The sequence below is a fragment of the Tachypleus tridentatus genome, chromosome 10, assembly GCF_004210375.1.
Source record: "Tachypleus tridentatus isolate NWPU-2018 chromosome 10, ASM421037v1, whole genome shotgun sequence".
Taxonomy (NCBI): domain Eukaryota; kingdom Metazoa; phylum Arthropoda; class Merostomata; order Xiphosura; family Limulidae; genus Tachypleus; species Tachypleus tridentatus.
Genome location: NC_134834.1, coordinates 153,523,017 through 153,542,027, shown reverse-complemented (window position 1 = coordinate 153,542,027; position 19,011 = coordinate 153,523,017). Strand labels below are relative to the sequence as shown.

General features: G+C 35.2%; 1 protein-coding gene across 1 annotated transcript in view; it reads right to left on the bottom strand.

Moving 5' to 3' along the window:
- Positions 1-19,011, bottom strand: part of LOC143230666 (tetratricopeptide repeat protein 7B-like) — an 87,526-nt gene that overhangs the window by 50,638 nt on the left and 17,877 nt on the right. The window contains 3 exon segments of the mRNA XM_076464588.1: positions 2,955-3,033; positions 9,531-9,716; positions 9,718-9,814. Coding sequence (XP_076320703.1) covers positions 2,955-3,033; positions 9,531-9,716; positions 9,718-9,814 — 362 coding nt within the window.

The window sequence follows — 19,011 nt, the reverse complement described above, 5'->3', positions numbered from 1 at the left end:
TCAATAAGATGTTGAGAAAAATGTTTTTCCCTTTATATTTTCCAAATTTCATTTTCATCTCAAAAATCTCCTACATTAAATTTAAAAGTTTTTCAAGAAAAATTTTATATTTGACCAACAACAAAAACAAATCTTTTTTAGTCTTTTTTATTTTCAGAATGGCTGCAGCTTGTATTGAAAAAATTATTTTAAACAGTTTCAGGTTCATAACAATTTATCTCTGTTTTCAATTAATTTTATTGTTTTATTGCTCTTTGAACCATATCTACTGCAAATAACAATAAACCACCCATCAGGAGTGGGGAGAGTGTAAGGTAACCATTTTAAAACACATAATCAGTGAAAACCCACTTGTAGAGAAATATATATATATGCAAAAACAGCTCGTTTGGGTTGAGAAAATATTTTACATAGAAGCAAGCCGTTTTTGCATATATATATTTTAAAACACAAACAATAATTAAAACACTAAAACAAAATGCCACCAAGATTACTATACTTTATCTTGCTTTCTAACTGATGTATAAAGGAAACTGAAAATTTTCTTTACTTATTTGTAGCACCAACTTTAGTCTTCAACTGATACAATATCCTTGGGAAATAGTGCCTGTTACCAAAGTAAATTGACTTAACGATATTATAATCACATACTTCACAACATGCTTTTTCTTTTGGTCATAAACATGTACCGCTAATAAGTATGATTAAATCAGTAATTTAAAAATGTGAAAAGGTTAGAATAATTCTCTGGTGAATGTAGTAGAATCACTAATATCCCAGAAAACAAAAAGATGGAAAGTTCTTACATTAGATTCTGACCAATATTTGGCAATTCTAATTGGAAGACATTGCTAAACACATATAAGTGCAAAAAGAAAATCTAAAATGGAAAGTTCAGAGCACAAAGGATCACGTGACACAAAGAACTGAAGATTAAGAATTTATTTAAATATTTACATTTCAAACAAAAAAATCAAAACTTGCATTATATTCAAATTTGAATTATAAGCTTTGTTTTAATACCAAATTTACTGAAAAATATTAATGAGAAAGTTGTTTACGTACACATTTTTAATGCGTACTTTGACCCCACCTGCACACACAGTTAACTGGAATTGTGTACAAGTTTTCCATTTCTTAAGTCCTTTAATTTTCATGTCTGCAGTTTTTCTATAAGAACATCACCTAAGCTTATTAGATTACAAACCTTTGAAAGTCTTGAAAAATCTCAATCCTTTATCTGAAACCCTCTCTTCAGAAGATCCATATCAAAAGATTTCAAACTATCACTATATGATAACCTGAAATCATTATACTTGTCTCATCTCTTCATGAAATCGATATCTCATACATAACTGAATACTGCTTCAGTGTTAGAAAGTTAACCAATTACCTTTAACACATGTACTCAATATTTATATGTACAAGAGTTAATATAAAACTGTTGATTACTAGTTGATGTACATTTCTAGAACCTTTTTTCAATGTTTTCAGTCCCAGAAACTGATGTACTGCCTCCCTAAAGTGTTGCAAACTGCTAAAATGCATGTGCAATGATAAATTATTATGATTTACAAATGAATATTCTTTCATTTCTCTTTCCCTATATTTTAAAAATGAAATTCCATAGATTGACAAGATGGCTGTGAAGAACTGATGGTTGAGAAAAAGAGGTGTAAAAAAGTTTTAGAAACGCAATAGCATCAAATTCTTTTCCAAACAACTTCATCTTGAGAAGCCAGTAAGATTTCTTTAATTATACAATAATAATATGTGTTAAATTTCTATGCAAATGGATAAATAGGGTCTGTTTAGCAAATTAAATGCAATGTCAGTGAAATTATATATTGTGGAAAATATCTAACATAACACTCATTCACTTTACCTTATGTAGTCAGTGTAAAAGTTACATTATTTGAGATGCCCATAAATGTACAATGTTGAGAAAAAAAAAGTAAATGAAAATTAGACATCCATAATGAATGTAGCCTACTTAAAACAAGAAATTATATTAACTTCTGATTTGAAAACAAAGTTCAGCAGGAAAACTGGTGAATAATCAGAACCACATCATATGATAATGGAACTCCTGCTCATATGAAACTGGAAAAACTTTTTTTATTATGTGACGTGCAACCTCCAACTTCACAAAATTTTCATCTTGTGCATACATATATTTCCAATAGGGGGTCATGATTTTCCTACTTCACCTCTGATTCTTGTCATGGAGAACTTTATTTTTATCCATTCTCAAGGTGTCATACACACATCTAATGATCTGGCAATATCTATATAAGTGCAATAGTACTGTCTGTTGTATGTCCATGTAAATACTTTGCAGAGTGTAAATAGATCTTCACCAAAATTGGCAAGGAGGTTCATAATGTCCATGGGGAAATAAATTTTGCATTTCTTTTTAAATCATTCCTTCACCCCTGTTGATAGATCTTCACTAAATTTGGCATGAAGGTTTGTTGGGTCCATGAGGAGATACATGCAAACTTACAATTTCACATTTTGTGTTTTGCTGTTTTATTGGCATTTTGGGTTTCCAAATTTTTAAAATTTTATATATAAAGGGAACAGCTTTTCATGTCCGAGGATAACCTTTCATTAATTACAAATTTACATAACTTTCATCCACGATACAGGTACCCCAGCTAGTTTATATAATATTTAGAGGATACTATGAGCATGTATCTAACACAATATTTAACCTGGAAACAAATTAATATTTTTTGCAAATTATTAAGATGAAAAATTCAAGTTATTAAAAAAATAAATTAACAAGAGCTCAGAATGTTCAATTTGACTATAGATTATGAATAAGAATACTTAAGTGATTAGTTACTTGCCTAGTTTACTTTGTGGAGCTGGTTTCCCCTGCACTAACAAGGACTCAGAATTTTACATCTTATTTATAAAATATTAAAAATACTGAAGAGTTTATTTACTTGTCTTAGTGACTGGGTGGAGCTGGTTTCCACTGCATTAAGGACATTTCGATACTGTTCCACAGCCTTATATAATTTCCTAAAATACAAAATAAAATATCCGTACCTGTAACAAATCAATATTTCACAATTTCAAGAAAAAGCCATTTCAAAAACTTAAATCTTATGCGAGTGAAAAAATGTGCTGTTGATTTTATTTATCTTCTTTTATGTATTTAATTATATTGTTTTTATAGAGAGTTATTTTTATTAAATTGTTTCATGAAATGTATATTATTTATGTAAATCAATATTTTTAATACTTTATTCTTTTCCTGTTAATGCAATGTTATGTAACCACACCCAAGGTGCAGCTATCTTCCACTAGTCATTTCATACAGTGAAGATCTATATGGGACATGTAAAAATACAACAGGTCATCAGCAATTACTGAGATTCACATTTGAATTTTCACTATAAAACTATAATAAATTGCAACTTATAGACTGCTTTTAAACTTTTCTCAGTGTAGGATATATCTTTGCACTAACTTTAAAAATAGAATGTAAAGTAAAATTTTTAGCAGAAAGTCAACAAGTTAAAAGAAACACATTTCTAAATCTACTATGTAGCAATCAAAGCCTCTTACTTGACCAGCAGACCTCTTCTTAATTTAGAAATGTAAATGTATCAGTTTGTTCAGAATTAGACATTATTTTTGAACTGCAAGTTTAAACCAGTGTTATAAACTTGCTTGAATCAAAGTAAGCACCATTTGCTTCAAAGTACTTTTGCCAATGTGTAACGATGCTATTTAAGCCTCTGCTGTTGAAATTAGAGTTTCTGTGGTCAATGAAATCCCTGGAAGCTTCTTCTGCAGTTGTAAAACACTTGAAGAAAATGAAAATCTGTAGCAGAAAGATCTGTGAAATAAGATGGATGAGGCAGAACATTGATTCCCAACTTGTTCAATTTTTGCAGCATTATTCTTGACATATACAGACAAGCATTGCTATGAAGAAGAATAAGACTCCTTTGACTTGACCAGAGCTTGTTGTTTCTCATGCAACTTTTGATGCATTTTGGCAAATTCTTCACAGTATTTGTACACTGTGATTATTTCCCCTGGATTCAAAAAAGTTGTAGTGAATGATGCTGGTTGCCATCCACCATGACCTTTCTTTGGTGAAACTTGAGCTTTGGGAAACACTTTGCAGCTGTTTTGATATTGAACCATTGTGCAGATCATTTCCGACTGTCGTACAGAATCCAATTTTATTGCATCTCACCATCCATTCAAAAAATGGATCATTTTGGTTATATAATAGCAGTATAAACCAGGACTCATAATGCTGACTTTGTTGATCTTCAGTGGGCTCTTGAGGATTGGTTGGTTGGTTTGGTGTTTTATGGCACAAAGCAACTAGGCTAACTGCACCAAACATCCAGTAAAATGTTAAGGTAAAAATTATTAAAATTCAAAAAAGGAAATTACTGTAAAACAGAGTAAAGTTCAATTTTTGAATTAAAACATAAACAGCATTAAATCAAATTTTACATCTAGTCTATAATAGTAGGAGAAAAACTACAGCAATACAAATTGTAAAGAACTTCCTGCAGAATAAATGTAATTATCATAACTCGCCAGGATGACTAATGAGTAGTTTAAAACAGCAGCATTAGTCACCTGAGGTTGGCCTTTCCAGTCCTGTTTTCGAATTACTTGATGTCATGGACATTTTCTAATTTCAAATCAAACTAAATGTAAAATGTACTTTGATCTTTAAAAGGAAATCACATTAAAAAAGGTTTTATGTGTACATTTAAAAACTTAAAAACATTTCTAAGGTGGACTGTAACCATCGCCAATAACACTGTCTAACGTAATGGATAAACTTTGGGACAAAACATGTTTAAAATGATGCCACTGTTGAGTCATAATGATGGCAAGACAGTAGAATGTGGCTTATTGTGATCTGAGTGTTACACAGATAACACATTGTTGCATCAATCCCAGATAAAAGAAAACGAGTTAAATACTGTGACCAATATGTAGTCTAATAAGAACAACTTCCTCTTACTGATCCTTATGGAAACAAGATGGACAGAGTTCAATAGAGAGTTTTATTCGGAAAAGCTTATTTTCATGTTGATTTCTCCAAGTCGACTGCCAACTGGTATGGAGCCAAGCCTTGAATACAGGACCATAGTCGATGTATGGAACAGCCACAACAGTGATAGTGGCAGAGCAGACATATTTAGCTGTGGTGTCAGCTAACCTGTTCCCATGAATACCAATGTGGTCTGGTATCCAAAAAACCTGGATAGAAGTAGATGTTAAAGAGAAATGGGCCAATTAGTTTTAAATATCGGAAAAAATAATGTGAAGCAATTCAAGGGTCAGCAAAGAACTAAGCGAGTCAGTATAAATAGTGTAAATTTGAGTACTGGTTAGCTTCTCTGTCATCCAGGACAAGAAAAATGGTGTATAGTTCAGCAATGAACACAGAAGCTGTAGAGGGTATTTTGTACACAACCACCAAACCATAACAAACCATGGCAGAGTCCATAGAGTTATCGGATTTCGAACCATCAGTATAAATAGGAATGGAAGGATGGTTTGAAACACGTTCAACAAATAACAGACAGTATTTCCAAATGGGAGTATCTGTTTTCCTCAGATGATTTAAATAAAGGTCATATTTGGGGACTGTAATAAGCCATGGTGGAATGAGCTGACCAGTAGATACAGCAATGTTATCCAAGGACAGACCCAATTCATTCAACTGCTCCTGGATATGAAGGCAAAAATGAAAAATGGCAGATCATCTGTTCTGAAAAAGCATGGCCCACTAAGGAAGGAAAATGCAACCCCAGGTAAGATGCTGTGGTAAGGATGGAAGTTTTGAAGCATACAGTAGAGACTGTTGCTCTACTGTCAGGAGGTTCATGAGACTTTGTGTATAAGCTCTGAACTGGGAAAGTGCATAAAGCCCTGATGCAGAGCCAAAGTCCCTGATGATGAATAAGTGCACAATATATCTTTAGCATAGAACATCGATCCACTCCTCAAGTGGCGGAAGAGAGAACACAAAGGATGTTCAGTGCTCTTGTACATTTGACCCATAACTGCTTGATGAATTTTGTCTCAGGAACCACAGGTAGCACAACTTCACCGATATGAAGCTCAGGATCAGGGTGAATACCCCATTGGTAGCAAAAGTGCATGCAAACAGTTTTAGAGAGAGAGAAGTTAAAACCGTTTGCTGTGGTCCACTTCAGTAAATGATTGAGGGCAGTCTGTAGCTGCCACTCATTATACCTCATGTTTGACAACTGACATGAGACTTGAAAGTTTGCAACAGTAAGAAGGAGTTGTTCAGTGATGGCATTATTCTTTAAACTGAAAAGTGTGACACTCAAAACACAGCCCTGAGGGACTCCCAAGTTCCTGTAGAAAAGAAAGGGTAAGTGTTGAACCCACACAAACTTTGAGTTGCCTGTCCATTAAAATTTTTTTAAATAAAAATGGGCAAATAGCCACATAACCCATATAAATGGAGGTCTAACAAAATAACATAACTCCATATTGTATCATGATCTTTCTCAATGTCAAAAATACAGAAAAAAAATATTGTCATTTGAGAAAGGCTTCTATGATTGATGTTGAATCAGGTGTTCCATGGTGGAGCGCGCTGTCATCGGAACCCACACTGGGTGGGCAAGAGGAGGTTGTTTGATTTAAGAAACCAAAGAAGATGAGCATTAACCATCCTCTCTATGATCTTACAGAGACAGCTCATCAAAACAAGTGGATGGCAGTTTGAAGGAATCTTGGGATCCTTCCCAGGCTTAGAGAAAAGTAGGACAATAGCCCTGCGACAGGCATCAGTAAGAACAAACATTCTCCTGTCAGATCTGGTTAAAAGCAAATAGAAGAATAGCAAGAGAAGCAGGAGATAGATGGCACAGCATTTCATAGTGTACATCATCAGGTCCGATCTATGTACTGCCAGACCGATGAAGGGCCAGTTTAAAGGGACAATTATAGTCATAGAGATAATCAGCTCGAAAGGAAAGAGATGATTGCACTGCTGAAGCCTCGATGGCTGAGAAGGTGAAGGATGAGGCAGAAATGTTAGATACCTGGCAAAAGCTTTCACCTAGAGTATTGGCAATGCTCTGGGTATCAGCTACTTCCTGGCCATCAGATAGCAAGATTGAGAGGGTGACTGAATTATATTGCCCACTGACCTTTCAAATCTTGTCCCATATGACTTTCAAACTGGTGGTAGTAGATATGCTGGTTGTGAACTTAATCCAAGAGTCCTTCTCGCTTTAACATCTTACCCATTGAGCATGTGCATGGGCCTGCTGGAAAGTGATGTGGTTTGAGAGTGTGGGGTATCTACAAAATGTATCCCAGGCCTGTTTTTGAGCCTTCAGTGCCATGTGGCAAGCAGAATTCCACGATGAACAAGGATATAGTGGAAAATGGGTCAGAGATTTTAGGAACACATTCAGCAGCTGTCTGTGTATTAGTCAGTTACTGCTGCCACACAGCCGTCCATTGATAGCTTACACAATGGCAGGATCACATCCTGCAAGAGCAGTGAAAGAGGACCAGTTTGCTTAATTCATAAGGGCATGTGGGTCAGGCAGCACTGACTATGGCCAGTCTCTCAAAATTACAGAAAAATGATCACTGTCTGAGTGCAACTGTTAAATGACAGCAACAAGAGCTGACTGATCATTGGTCTTTCCAGGCGACAGGTAGAGAGAACAAACAGCCTCCAAGGGTGTGTCGAGTGGTAAAGACAGGGTGGGCACATGGTGATAAACCAATATTGTCACCCCTCCATGCACTCACCCATCACACAGCCTGTCATTTCTGTACAAAGAAAACTGCTGAATGGTGACTGTATCGACAGGTTTCAGAAATGTTTCCTGTAAGGAAAAACACACTGGATGACAGAAAGCAATCAGTACTTTGATGTCATCCAGATTAAAACATAAACCTTGACAATTCCATTGTAACCAGATGGCCCTTTTTATTTATGTGTAGGCAAATTGGGTGGAGAGCCCTTCTGTTTACGACAACAATTTTTTTTTATTGTCTTTATTTGACCTTATGAGGAACCTGCTTATCCAACTTTTGTCTTTCCAATCGCACTTGGGTGGTTGGCAATACGTGATTTGCTCGTGTTCAGCTTTTCTGCAAGCTCACATACAGTTATGCAAGGGTCTGTCTCAACTGCTTCCCTTGATGTGTTTTCATCTAAGGATGGCCTCCTTCCAAGACCTTTGTGGTCTTCAAAAATTTCATCTTCATGTTGAAACCTTTGAAACCAATACTGAACCACGCGTTCAGTAACAGATCCATAGCCAAATGGCTGGTTGATGTTCTGTGTACTTTCAGTTGCTTTTCGTCCAAATTTGGAGTTGTAGAAAAAAGTCAGACAAAAGTCCTTCTTGTCCATGCTGCCTTGGAGGTTGCAAAACTTACTCTGAGTAGAGTTGAAACAGCAAACAATTAAGACACCTTGTAAGTGACAAACATTGAATTAAATCAACCAAACAAAGGTAAGTTACTTGATATTCAACTTCTAAATGTCATTGTGAGAATTCCAATCTTTATTTCTGGACAACCTAATATCTCACTACTTATACATAGTGTGAGTAAAATGTAATAACAAATAAGGAAATTTTTACAATCTACTTTATAAAGCTCTGCAATTACCTGGTTGGAGAACACTGTTTTAAAATATTTTAGTTTAAAGTTTTCTAATAGGATCAAAAGAGTGTCGGGCATTAAATTAATTTTCTTGGTTAGAGACTTAACAAATTACACACAACATATCTGAGCAGGCAGTGTAAAAATGAGCAGATTAAATTTTTTGGTCTAATTACAAATAAATTATTTTAAGTTTTTTTGCATATAACCTTTCAATAAAGAGACCACAGAGAAAAGCCAATTTTACACTATATCAACTTGCCATATGCTACTATTTCAACCAACAATAACGGTTTGGCCTCATGTTTAATGAAAATTTACCACTGTGTTGTAGGCTTATTTTTGTAATTCATAATTATCTTTTAAATCAGAGGAATACTTGGACAAACTTGGAATTTAACTACATTATTCAATTGTTGTTGAACTGTGAATCTGGCTCAAATGACATCTATTTCTTGATTTGTCTGCTTCAATTTGTTTTTCTTTCTAATGAAAATAAAACTAAAAATAATCATGCAATTATTATTAGGTGCAGAACGAAACATATCATTAAACAAAAAATATGTTTTTGTTGATTTGATAAGCTGTATATGCATGGGCATCAATATGAAATTTTTAGCTGTATAATCTATAAGCCCTCAGAATTACTGCTGAGCAAATGGGAAGAAGATAGGCAAGAAAATGTGAAAATACAATTTGGTGATGTGCTTAACAGAGATATTCTCAGTGAAATGTTTTTATCAGGATATACTCCGAGTGTTATTTTAAAACTAATAGAGCAGAAAATAGTTTATACCCAAAACTGCAACACCGATTGTACAGTTTTCAGATGCAACATTCAAGAAAAACAACTTGTTACTTACCCACTTCTTATCAAGAAAATGGGAGCTCTTTGGAGAGCTGTCTCTAAAATATATCCAACTCTATATTCTGTGTTTGGAGGCAAAGGTGATCCAGAGCCTGACGTGGTGGCACCTGAAGACAACTGAGGAAGTGAGCCTCCACTGTGACCCTGGGTACGTTCAATCTCCTGAAGATAGCGAGAGCTAGTTCCCAGCTTGTACCAAACAATTAATAATCTGTTCATCTCTTTCAGCAGCTTTGTTCTTGCTTGTGGTCTGAAGAGGAATCTTCTCCAGACAGAGCCCTTTGATAATAAAATCAGCAGGAACATTGCACATAAAATAAACCCAAAGTACATAATTTAAAATATGAATGACAAATGGAGGTACTCATCATTTGTTTGGGTTAAGACTTTAATAAAAAGTGTAGGTGGATGCTATGATAAGTAACACACAAGTCCTGACTTTCACAAAACTTACTTATAATACATATTATTCGAGTATTCATTATTAGCTCACCAAATCTTTTGTATAAAGTTTAGTATCTTAATATATATATGCTTAAAACATGATATACATTCTGCAATGGTTAGGGCAACTTTGTAGAAGTGTATTATGGGCTGAAGCTGCAAGATCAAAGGTCTAAGTTGGAAATGAATATAAATTAAGAGGCAACTCTTTGTTTTTGTCACTGCTAGCACACTTTTAGTGATGTACTAAATATTTGTGAACAAACATTAAGGCATAATGATGCAGCTACATGTATGAATGCAGTTAATTTTAACTTACATCAGAGATAATACAAGTTCAATATGAACAGTAACGGGGCTGTATGGGTTGTGAATTCCTCATTAACATGCCCCTTGTTCCAAACTATGATCTCAAAAAAGATTAGTTAAGACTTGCTCGGAAACCTAGTAGTAGTTAGATAATGAACAGACAGACAAACAGATTTCTGTGCTTTACACATATGAAAGATTTTCTAAGAAACTGTCAAAAAATACTTGAATATACCCAGCAATGAATAAGGTTGATTATTTATCAACTAAACAGATTAAGATTACTTGAAATTTTAAGGAGACAAGAATGAAATGCAGCTAGAATATACAGGGTGGCCCATAAGTCCCTACCCATCCATATGTTATTAAGTTATATTCAATTACGCATGTATTATAAATTTGTTTCTTTATTTCAAAGAAATATGGCCAATGTAAGCCCATTTACACCTGAAGAGCGTATTGTGACAAGTACGTGGGTATATGAGGGCAGAATATTGGTGACACCCTGGATACATAAGATATAAGGATGGGTAGGGACTTACGGGCCACCCTGTATACTTTACACCAAAGCTATAAATTTAGTTTGATTCTTATAGATATAAATAAGTAGAGCAAAATAATTACAGAAATAATGCATATCAATTTGTGTATATGCATTTAGTAAATGTATCACATGTTAATTTAGTTAGGGCAACTTAGACTTCAAGTAATAATATAATATTGTCTTTATTTTCCTCACAATTATCAGAGAATCCTAATCAAGATGCGATGGGATACGAATAATCTAACAAGTCTTTCATCTGATTTTTTTAAAGAGAAATAGTGAAGAAAATATTAAGAAGTTAATTATGCACTTTTAACTATAAAAAAATTTACTCGACCTACCAGTAAATATTTGAACAACCCTGAGAATACAAATTGGTTATATCCATGATATCAAATACAAATAGCCCTAAAGTACAGCTTGATAAAAACTACAAAATACAAGCAGTTATTCCACGAATGAAAATATTCCAGAATCAATCTATGTTTTTACTTAGACTTCACAACTGGCCTATTGTATGCAGGTGAACCTCAGCAAAAAATGCCTATGTAAATTACAATACTGCTGTTCATAGTAAATAGTGTGACAATGAATTTCCTGTCACTTCACAAAATAAAGGCTTAAAACCAACAGAACAAATTCTTCATTCTGTAAGAAATGGGTAGAATAAACCATATCAGATGGCCACTACTGTTGCAAGTCAAATACAAAATGTTATCACACAACTTTCTTGGACATTGCATTTTTTGTTTCTAATAATTCTAGACTTGTACAATTCTTTAAGAGTGGGCCAAGTTGGGGTTAGAGATTACTCCCTGAAGTGGTATTTTTGTTACAGTTTAGGGTGCTCTTTTGACAGCTGGTTTATACAAAAGGTTGGTCACTGTTGTTTATCATAATTTTTGAATAAGGCCTTTTATCTGTCTACAATATTGAACAGCTTACTACCAAACCAGTGTATTAATGCAGAGAGTTCTTGCTCATACAGCCTAGATTTAAAAAAAAAATGATGGTTTGTCTGTCCTCAACTGTTCCCAATAAAATCATATCAAATAATTATCTTCTAAAAATACCCTCATCCCTGTTCTTCTGTATTAGTGAGGTACAATTCCACAAACCCAGTTTCAGATTTTGTAAATGCTAAATAAAATGTTCAATTGTGTCTATGCTTTAAATATTGTAACAAGCAGAAACACTAAATACAAATGTCAATATCATATCCTTTGTTTCTTGTTTATTTATTTAAAAAAATGGCATTATTTTGGAATGGGTGTCTACTTACTGGAAAGCTGTATAATTGTCAAGAAGAAAAAAAAGATTTGTACTTTGATTTATTAACTTGTTTGTAAACTCAGGAATTTTTAACAGCATCACAATTTTTTTTCATTTAAATTTATCACTTATTAAGCTACACACACACACACACACACACACACACATATATATATATATATATATATGTGACAAAATATTTGCTTTTATTGGTGGGCTTAAAACATGTTGAAGTGAGGCAAGTTTTCAATTTATTTTTACTAATAGTTAAGCCTGCAAGATAAGTTAAGACCTATACCTTGTGTGTGAAATCAAAAATACACTGTATTAATAGACATCTAAATATCACTAAATTGGGATAGTAAAAAATAATATTTACAATTACTCTAGTATGATTACATCTTTATTTACAATAAGCTGTTAATAAAATTTAACAAAATGCTCTTTACTGGTTCTATAAAGATTTCCAATAGCAGTATATACTGACATCTTGATTGTGCATATTGAATGCTTTAAGCTGCTGTCAAAGAGGAAATTCACACACCAGAGATCATCAGGTCAGTTGAGTATGCAACACACAGACCCTTGTTCAAAAGGTTATCTATCATTGTAACTCACGTCTTATAAATGACTAATATAGAAAGCATTTTGACAAGGCTTTGTGTTTTGAATTCCCATCCAACCTGAAGATCTCTGACATTAAGCAAAATGACTGGTTGATAGTGTAATGAATTCAAGATGATATAATGTTCTTTCAACTGGTAAACCTAATATACAGGATCATTAAAGTGAGATTTGTATATGAAAAAAATTAGTCTTATTGTGGTGCAAAGGTTTTTTTGTACAATGAATATCATTTTATAATATACTTTACTAATGGTTGTTAGTTTTGTATATTATACTTTATTAATGGGTATTTGTAAACTATAAACATCTTTCTCTCACAATAAGACTCATTTTTCAAATATTTCTTTATCCTTTTTCATTGGGAACTCCTTTAAATGCTTTTCTGCACATGTTACCTTAAAACTTTAATTAGACCTCCCTAATATCAATGTATGTGTATGGAATTAATATTATAATGTGCATTGGTAATCAAGTATTTTATTTTATTCATGTTTTAAGTCCTTTATTTCAAAATATACCTTTGAAAACTACTTAAAACTACACTTGTATTATAACAAGATCAATGGTATGTATCATAATTTATCTTTGATGAATTGCCAATTCATTATGTTATTGTACATTGTTAGGCCTGGCATAGCCAGATGGTTTGGGTGCTTAACTTGTAATCTGAGAGTCATGGGTTCAAATCCCAGTCACACCAAACATTCTCACCCTATCAGCTGTGGAGGCATTATTATGTGATGGTCAATCCCATAATTAATTGGTAGAAGAATAGCCCAAGAGTTGGTGGTGATGAGTAGCTGCCTTCCCTCTAGTATTACACTGCTAAATTATGGACAGCTAGTGCAGATAGTTTTCATTTAGCTTTGCAAGAAAGTGAAAACAAAGAAACAAATGTAGATTACACCTTATGATTTCAAATAGCCAAAAATATGAATTTAGAAATTTTATCAAATCTATGATATTTGCCAACAAGCCTGATTCACACAATTTTCTTTATTTCCTGACAATATTTGGAGATTGAAATGAAGGTTTTTTTTTACTGGTACATGGCCATATATTCCATTCTCATTAAGTATTCTAGATACTGTACATCTGGACACTTTTCTGATATTTTATACATGGTCATTTATCTCATCTTTAAGCTCAGTGGCAGTCTTCCTTCTGTCCCAAAGATTGCATAAATGAAGACACTTAATGCCAGTATCATCCCATTTAGGTGTTCTGTCCTTTAATTTCCCACTTTCAAATTTACCTGTCTCAGTTTCATGGTCTATGGTGTACTTGACAGTGTTTGAGGATCATTTCAAGTCTAAGGCAATTTGTCTGAGAGTCCAACCAGCATCATGTTAAGCTTTTATACAGCTATTTTTCTGACTAATAGTTCTCTATGTTTTCTTCAGTCACAACATGACAACAACACTTAATATATAGTGTTAAAAACTGTTTGTTTGTTTTCATTATTATTATTATAAACATTTATTTATGTAGTGCTATTAAACTGATTTTTTTCTAACACATACTGGTACTATACATTAGCTATTTAGTATACAGTTAAGATACTGTGTGGGATACCATGAGTTATTTCATGCTAAATTTGATTAGCATGTTCACTCAAGCAGAACTCTTACGACATGCCCTCGGTACAAGTTTATGGGAATTCTAGAGAATGATAAATGCTTTCATATTGGCTCATTCATTTGTTAACAGGAATCACTGAAGCATTAGTGTCTAAATTTACATTCTGTAATGGCATGGAAGAATTAGCCGTTAGCCCCATAAAATGGCAAAATATTATCTTCTCCAAACACTTTTGGACAGTATTGTACATCATGCTTTGCTTCTATTGTAAAGGCATAAGATATTTAAAGCTGATAAAAACTTTTGCATGCCTCCCAAGAAACTATAAGATGCCTCTGTTGATTCAGAGTTACCTCATATATTGTTGTACAAGTGAAATTTACAACTAGATTTTAACAATTTGCACAAGCCCCACAAGGAAGAGTTATTGGTTCTATATTACAGGCTTTTCTGGAAAAAATAACAAAATGGCATTTTGACTGCATACCTTGTGTACTGCTTGCTGTTGTTTTGTGTCTTATAGTGCAAAGCAAGTAGGCTATCTACACCAAACAACTGGTAAAAAATAACAGTAAAAGTATTATAAAGTGTAAAGGAAAATTAAGATTAAAAAAGTTGACACAATTTCAGATAAAAACTTAAATAGAATTAAATAGGCCAATGGCCCTTAAAATATTAAAAAAAAATTTGTAAGGTGGATAGTGTCACCATCATCAATGAGATAGTCTAATGTCAGGGGTAAACCCATGGTAAAAACTTGTTTAAAATGGTGCTATCACTCACAGTAATAATAATGTCACAACAGTAAAATGTGGGTGATTGTGACTTCAGTGTCACACAGAGCACACATTGGTGCATCAGTCCTAGATAAAATACGAGTTAAAAACTGTGACCATTGATTGATTGATTGATTTAGTGTTTTATGGCACAAAGCAGCGAGGCTATCTGTGCCAAACATCCGGTTAAAATGTAAAAATAAAGTAAATGTAGTAAAAGACATAAATGGAAATGAAGGTAAAACAAAAAAGTATAAAACCAATGTTGACACCTAGTCTACAATGTTAAGAGAGAAAGCAGAGTATAAAAAGTTGTAAAGTATTTACTCTAGCAAAATGGTAATGATCATAACCCGCCAGGAAGACTAACAGATAAGTTCAAGAACCACCGTCAGTCACCTGAAGTTGGTCTTTCCAGTCCTGGTTCGGGTTATGTGTCATAGCAGCTATTATCAAAATGTAAAAGAATAGGAGTTTTAAAAGACATATAGCAAAATCATAATAATGAGTAACCAAATGTCCAGTAAAAAGATAAAAGTCAAGTAAATGGAGTAAAATTTGTAAAAGTAATTGAAGATAAAAGCAAAACGGCAATTAAAACAGAAAATGGCGCAAAAACCAATGTTGACATCCAGTCAACAAAGTTGTAAAGGTCTACCTGTAGCAGAATGGTAATGATCATAACCCGCCAGGAAGACTAACAGGTAAGTATAAAAACCACCGTCAGTCACCTGAAGTTAGTCTTTCCAGTCCTGGTTCCGGGTTATGAGTCAATATGGCTAGTACTAAAAGGTATAGTAGTAAAAGTGTGAAATGATATGCAGCAAAAATATAATAACTCGCCAGGACGACTAACGAGTAGTTCAAACAGTAGCGTTAGTCACTTGAAGTTGGCCTTTCCAGTCCTGGTGTCGAGTTATTTAATGTTCTGGCCATTCTCCAATGTCAAATTGAATGAGAGAGATTAAAACTGTAAAAAAGGAACCATAATTGAAAAGGTGTAATAAATAAATATGCAACACTTAAATGAGATTAAAAAAGATTAATGGCCATTAAAAAATTAAAAACGTTATCAAGGTGGACAGAGTCACCATTACCAATAACACTGTCCAATGTTACAGATTGACCCTGGGAAAAAATATGTTTAAAATATTGCCATCGTTGAGAATTGTAACGATGGCAAGAAAGTAAAACGTGGCTGATAGTGATTTGAGTGTTACACAAACTACACATTGGTGCATCAGTTCCAGATAAAAGAAAATGATGAGTTAAAAAACTGTGACCAATGCATAGCCTAGTGAGAACAACTTCCTCCTTCCGAACTTTACGGAAGCTAGATGGCCAAAGTCCAATTTTGGGTTTGATTTGAAAAAGTTTATTGTTGCGTTGCTCACTCCAAGTGGACTGCCAGCTGGCACGCAGCCGAGCCTTGAAGACAAGACCATAGTCCATGTACGGAATAGGCACAGGGGTGATGGTGCTGGAGCAGACAGATTTAGCTGCCATGTCTGCAAGCTCGTTCCCGCGAATACCAACATGGCCTGGTATCCAGAAAAACTGGATTGAAGTAGCTGTTAATGAGAAATGGGCCAGTCGGTTTTTAATATCAGCGAGAATAGGATGTGAGCCAACGTGTAGCAATTCCAAGGCAAGTATAGAACTAAGTGAATCAGTATAAATAATGCAGTTGGAGAACTGCTCAGCTGCAATATGATCCAGGGCAAGAGATATGGCATACAGTTCAGCAGTGAACACAGAAGCTGTAGAGGGGATTCTGCGCCGCAACTACTGAACCACAGCAAACCATAGCAGAGCCCACTGAATTACCTGATTTGGAACCATCTGTATAAATGGGAACTGAATGATTGTTTGAAAGATATTCATTGAATAAAAGACGGTATTCCAATCTGGAGTATCTGCCTTTTTTAGGTGACTCAAAGAAAAGTCACATTTGGGGGCTGTAATAAGCCATGGTGGGATGGGCCGACCTGTGGAATCTGCAATGTTATCCAAGGACAGACCCAATTCATCCAATTGTGCCCGGATGCGAAGGCCAAACGGAGCAATGACAGATCGTCTGTTCTGAAAAAGTACTGCCCACCAAGGAAGGAAAACACATTACCAGGTGGGATGCTTTGGTAAGGAATGAAGTTTCGAAGTATATTGTAAAGATAGTTGCAAACGGCAAAGGTGTAGAGAAGGTTCATGAGATTCAATGTATATACTTTGAACTGGAGAGGTACGGAAAGCCCCAGTGCAGAGTCGAAGTCCTTGGCGATGAATGGGGTCCAGCATCTTTAAGGCCGATGGTCTGGCAGAGCCATAGACCATTGATCCATTGTCGAGTTTCGATGGAATAAGAGCACGATGTACCTTTAACACTGAACAGTGATCTGCTCCCCAACTGGTAGTAGAGAGGACACGGAGGATGTTCAGTGCTCTTGTGCATTTGACCTGAAGCTGCTTTAAGTGTGGTATAAAGGTCAGTTTACGATCAAAGATAAGCCCCAAGAACTTGGTCTCCAGGACCACTGGCAGCAAAACTTCACCAATATGAAGTTCAGGATCAGGGTGAGTACCCCGTCGATGGCGAAAGTGCATGCATACGGTTTTAGAGAGAGAGAAATTAAAGCCGTTCGCCAGAGTCCACTTCCGTACACAATTGAGGGCGGTTTGTAGTTGCCGCTCAATATATCTCATGTTTGACAACTGACATGAGATGTGAAAGTCGTCGACATACAGCCCATTCGCAACAGCGAGAGGGAGTTGTTCAGTGATGGCATTTATGTTTATACTGAAAAGTGTGACACTCAATACACAGCCTTGAGGGACTCCAAGTTCCTGTACAAAAGAACGGGAAAGTGTCAAACCCACACGAACTTGAAATCTCCTGTCTATTAAAAAAGTTTTAATTTTTAACCCAAACACCAGCATCAGGCACAATGTCCACAACACCCGGTGAGAACTTCCAACACTGGTACTTGGTTGACTCTAGCCCAAGTGGACCAGCCGATTGACCCAAGGGGGGCCACCCAAAGGCCGCCCGTCTACAGGAATTTGAGGCCAAAGTGGTGTGTTAGGGTTGGACCCCTCAACCACCAGGATCCTCTCCTCCCCTTCACGGGTCGCCACGCACGGCAAACACGTGAGTGGATGTTTAGATCCCAGAGAAGGTAACCAGACAGAACAGAACCTTCCATGGGAGGTCCCCTCACCACGTACAGGAATCCACACCGAGGGGAAACTGTGACCAAAGCATAGCCTAGTAAGGACAACTTTCTCCCTCCAATTTTTATGGAAACAAGAGGGCCAGTAGAAAGTTTTATCTGGAAAAGCTCTTTATCACATTGTTCACTCCAAGTCTTCTGCCAACTGTCGCAGAGGTGAGCACTGAATGCAGGGCTGTAGTCAACGTATGAGATAGGCATGGTAGTGATAGCACCGGAGTATACTGAATTAGCTGCAGTGTCAGTGAGCTCATTCCCATGAATAATGTTGTGGCCTGGTATCCAGAAAAACTGGATAGAACTAGATGATAAATAGAAATGAGCCAGCCAGTTTTGAATATTAATAAGAACAGGGTGAGAACTAATGTGAAGCAATTTCAGGGCCAGAAGAGTGCAAAGAGAGTCAGTATAAATTGTACAATTCAAGTACTGCATAGTGTTATGTGATCGACGACAAGAGAAATGGCGTACAATTCGACAGTGAACACAGAAACTGCAGAGGTGATCAGGTGTGCAACCACCAAACTACAACAAACCATGGTAGAGCCCAAAGCGTCATCTGCTTTTGAACCATCTGTAAAAATAGGAATGGAAGGATTGTTCAAAAGATGTTTGGCAATTAGAAAAAGGTATTTCTAATCAGGAGTATTTGCCTTCTTCAGATGATTCAAAGAAAGGTCACTATTGAGTACAGTA